The sequence below is a fragment of the Buceros rhinoceros genome, unplaced genomic scaffold (genome assembly GCF_000710305.1).
Source record: "Buceros rhinoceros silvestris isolate BGI_N320 unplaced genomic scaffold, ASM71030v1 scaffold1492, whole genome shotgun sequence".
Taxonomy (NCBI): Eukaryota; Metazoa; Chordata; class Aves; order Bucerotiformes; family Bucerotidae; genus Buceros; species Buceros rhinoceros.
The window spans coordinates 26,706-30,713 of record NW_010400436.1 but is presented as its reverse complement, the minus strand read 5'-3'; the positions used below and the strand labels follow the sequence as shown (position 1 = coordinate 30,713).

Sequence of the window (4,008 nt, the reverse complement as noted above, 5' to 3'; positions counted from 1 at the left end):
CTTTCACATTCTGGGTCAATTAAGTTTGTACCTTCTTTCCCTTCAGCAAGAGAATGTTCTATACTTCAGCAACTGACTAATCCAAATTTCCAAGACAATTAAACTACCACCCAACAACCAAAAAAAAACCAAACCCCAAACCACTTCTTATGTATCAGTCTTGGTCATTTTGTTCCAAGTTAACATGACACAGAGAGGAATAATTAAGAACTTCAGGAATATAATAAAATTGTGAAGGAGGAAGCCACTTGCAATAAGAACACTCCTTCACTCTCCTTTGGTAAAACTGGTGGTGTTACAGGGCCAGCTAAAGCAGCGGACCTGCTGGCACACCTAAAGTAATGCAAAGCAGTGTTTGTAGTTACTGTATAGATTAAGATCTGTGTTCCTTTCCACTTTCTTCTTTTGATTTTTGGTCCTCAATTATGCAATGGCTGCTGTTGTATTGTCATTTGTAAAACAATATTCTGCAGTCTGTTAATCCTGAATGAGTATTTGAAACAATACAGGCAATGGTTAGGGAATACTAAATGCCCAACTGTGCTATATTTTCTAAATGCCCAAGTATGCTATATTTTCTTTTTCTCTTCTATCATTGACCAAAACGATCTCAGGTTTTCTGCTGCCTTTTTATTAGAGCCTTTCAAGGTTGTTACCTATGAAGCACTTTCAGATCATGGCAATACTAACAGCCATTATAGTTTTGTCAGGTCATTGAAAGTGTGGTTTAAGTTTTCTGGAAGGCCTCTCCTGAGTGGGGGTTGTATACTAGCCCGCAGCAGTTCAGATTTCTACAGTATCTTTTGAAGAACCTGTCTCGCTGTATTTTGGGCCTTTCTGATAAATGAAGGAAACAGAAGAGCAGAGTGACTAGTGCCTCCTGCATGTCTTAAATCTGCAGTAGTGAACAAGTTTATCCATGTGGTTTGGGAGAACACTTTTGAAAGCAGCTGTGCAAAGATGTGCTGAAAAACACTGAATATGTAGGTAATGAATATATTTTATGTCAGTAAACTAAGTTGAGAGCTTTGGGAGTTCAAGACCGTTATTGTACTTTATAGCGCAACCGAGATTTCAGCAACAGAGGCAGCACTAACCACTGATTCATGAAGTTACTTGATTCACAGTTAAATAACATCAGCCAAAAGAATCTGCTACAGCTTTTACCAGGACTCTGTTTAGAATGAGTCTTCTCTACATTTTAGTTTTGATCGTGTGCTTCAGTCAGTGAAACCATATGTGAATGGGGCTGATGAGTTGTCTCGTACCTTTGTGGAAATGAAAGGACAGCTATACATGCATGCTGGAACTTTGCTATTGAAGATGGCCCAACACAATGAGGCACAGTGGAGAGCTGTGTGTGAACTAGCAACATTATGTTACCTGATAAGTTTCCAGGTAAGTAATTTTTCAGTTTATGCCTTTAACTGTTGCAGCTCTTGGAATGTTCTTTATGTACGTATGTTGAACTCCTGTATTTTTGAGATGAACTAGTGTTTGCGTGCCTAACAAGACTCCCTTCTCACTGACCAAACGCTACTCTTTTAGAATTCTTTAAAAGGTATCAAATGACATGAATAAGGTGAAAATGTATCCTTAGCTGTTTCCTTTCAGAGTAACCTGATTCTTAAAGGCTAGTGAGTTTATTTCCTATGGTGTATTCCTTTTCCTGTAGTACAGCTGAACACATATGTTAAGTATTATGTTTATTGCTATAGGAAGGGAAGGGGATGAACTGAATAGTTCCCATATACTTCTGGCATAGACAGCAGAAGTAAAAAATAAAGCTTAGTTTTTTTAACTTATGATGTAAAACTGATTGTCCTTTTTATGCCACTGCTTGCAGTCCAGGTATTACTTACTCTTGTGCACAGCTAATGTTACTTGCAGTAACTATTATTACTTACCTTGGGGTTTTGGGTGGGTTTCACGTGCTACCCCCCACTGTGGGATACATGGCATAGTGCCTTCAGAATGAATTTTTTTCTGTAGTTTTCTAATGCTAAAAATAAGCTTGTTTTCTAATCTTAAGGCTAATTTAAATGAACTGTACTTATTGTGAAAAAGCTGTAACAATTCTCTCCTTACTTCACCAGGTTCCTAAACCAAAGTCAAAACTAATAAAGGGGGATCAAACTGGACAAGATATGCTAGAAATACTGGCCTGTGATCGAAAAAGCCAGTCTGGTAATAAAAAATAGCTACATAGTTCCATTTTAGATACTTTAAAGGCTAAGTGGTTTGTTAAAGAACACATTGGTTATCTTGAGATGGATTTTTAACACTTCAATGTGCAAGATTCTGACTACGTATGTAAAACAAAACAGTAGTTTGATCCTGACACTTAAAGGTTTTTTCTCTTCTCTTTAGCGTTCTAGTAAAAGTATGTTCTTGTTTTGTTGGGGTTTTTTCAAGTGTGGGGTGTCTTCTCCTTTTTGTCTTGCCTGTATTAAGATAGAATTGAAATTTATGGTCCCTTAACCTACTGGAAATGGCTTCTGCCTGCTGATACTATTTTGGAAGAATTCTTAGCCCCAAGATGAAAAAATATTACTGTTTCCCTGTCCTTTTCACCCTCTTACTTGTTCATCAGCTTTGCTCTTCTTGCTGCTAATTATAGACAATTTTCGAGTCTACAGACTTTCAGGACCTAGATGAAAACAAACCAACCCATTAGGCATCGGGTTCATTTTTTTCGGAATGGGTCGTAGTAAGACAAACTTCTGCTTGTATTTTAAGGGCAGTTGCAATACCCCTAAAGTAGTAATAATAATAAGATGGCTTTGTTTTTGCAAAGAACTGTGATTTACAAATACTTTGAGATTGTTGTCACTAAAAGCTTGGAAAGCCTATGTTCTGAAACACTGACCTAATTATGGGGAGAAAGAATATAACTTAACCATTTGTAGGTTTCATAAGGGGAGATCCTGATTTCCACCCAGCCTTCAGTAGCAAGTCCAATGTTTTGAATATTACTTTCCTTATTTTTTTACTGCTTTATTTATGTGAAGTGGTATTTTTGTTTTCTAGGTCACATGCTGCTGAACTTAAGCCATGGCAAGCAAGACTTCTTTAAAGAGATTGTGGAGTCATTTGCAAACAAGAGTGGTTCATTTACATTGGTTGATAGCCTGTTTGAGAGCGGAGCTTCTAGAGAGAGATCTTTTATTGGCACAGATGATATTGGAAATATCAGTCCACAAGCTCCCATACAGGTGGAACTTAATAAATACGATAGTGGTAAGAGGTGCTGCTTTCTGAAATTCAAGACAACTTTCTGTACCAGAAGCTCTTCTACAAAGACTTTGTATTACAACAAAAGATGAATATCTAGAACAGCTATCCAAACTTGCCCTAATGTCCTAGGAAAGACTTAAACTTTACTGTGAAGTAAAGAAGTGCTTCTTGAATAATTCTTTACAAATTTTGGAAAAGTAGATATGTTTCCTAACGATAGTCACCTGTTGGACTGAATAGGGTGAGGATGGAAGTGAAAGGAAATCCGAGAGTCACCCTCAGAGAAGCTTAAGGGGTTGATAGCTTGAACACTCAGATGAACTGTCTACTTGATATGTTTGGCTAATTTGAAGTTGGTAATCTTTAAGAGAAAGTTGGACTGTTGATGCTCATTGGTCTGCAGAGGGCCTTTGGCTGCTTTGACAGATTAAAATGTGAAAATTGGCTTTGATCAGATATAAATCTTGCTGACTTGTAGGAGGTTGACATCTGCATCCAACTTTGTTTTTGCATAGGTGCTGTTCGAATGCACAATGGTAGTCTCCAGCACCTCGTGTGGCTTGGCTTGCAATGGAACTCAATGTCAGTCTTACCGCCAATGCGCAAATGGTTAAAACAGCTTTTTCACTTGCCCCAGGAAACATCAAGACTTGAGACAGATGCTCCTGAATCCATTTGCCTGTTGGACCTTGAAGTAAGTAAACATTCCAAGTTCTTAAATGCACTGTACAGTTTAATTTTTTTGGTATTTAACATTTTCTTTTTTTTTTT

The 4,008-nt window shown here is 37.6% G+C and overlaps 1 protein-coding gene across 1 annotated transcript in view; it reads left to right on the top strand.

Moving 5' to 3' along the window:
* The window catches only part of RANBP2 (RAN binding protein 2), a gene marked incomplete at its 5' end in the record, with an annotated part of 33,994 nt that overhangs the window by 4,209 nt on the left and 25,777 nt on the right, over nt 1-4,008 (top strand). Inside the window, 4 exons of the mRNA XM_010131834.1 lie at nt 1,206-1,398; nt 2,097-2,187; nt 3,031-3,240; nt 3,753-3,931. Of these exons, the coding sequence (XP_010130136.1) occupies nt 1,206-1,398; nt 2,097-2,187; nt 3,031-3,240; nt 3,753-3,931 (673 nt within the window). The remainder of the gene's footprint in view (nt 1-1,205; nt 1,399-2,096; nt 2,188-3,030; nt 3,241-3,752; nt 3,932-4,008) is intronic.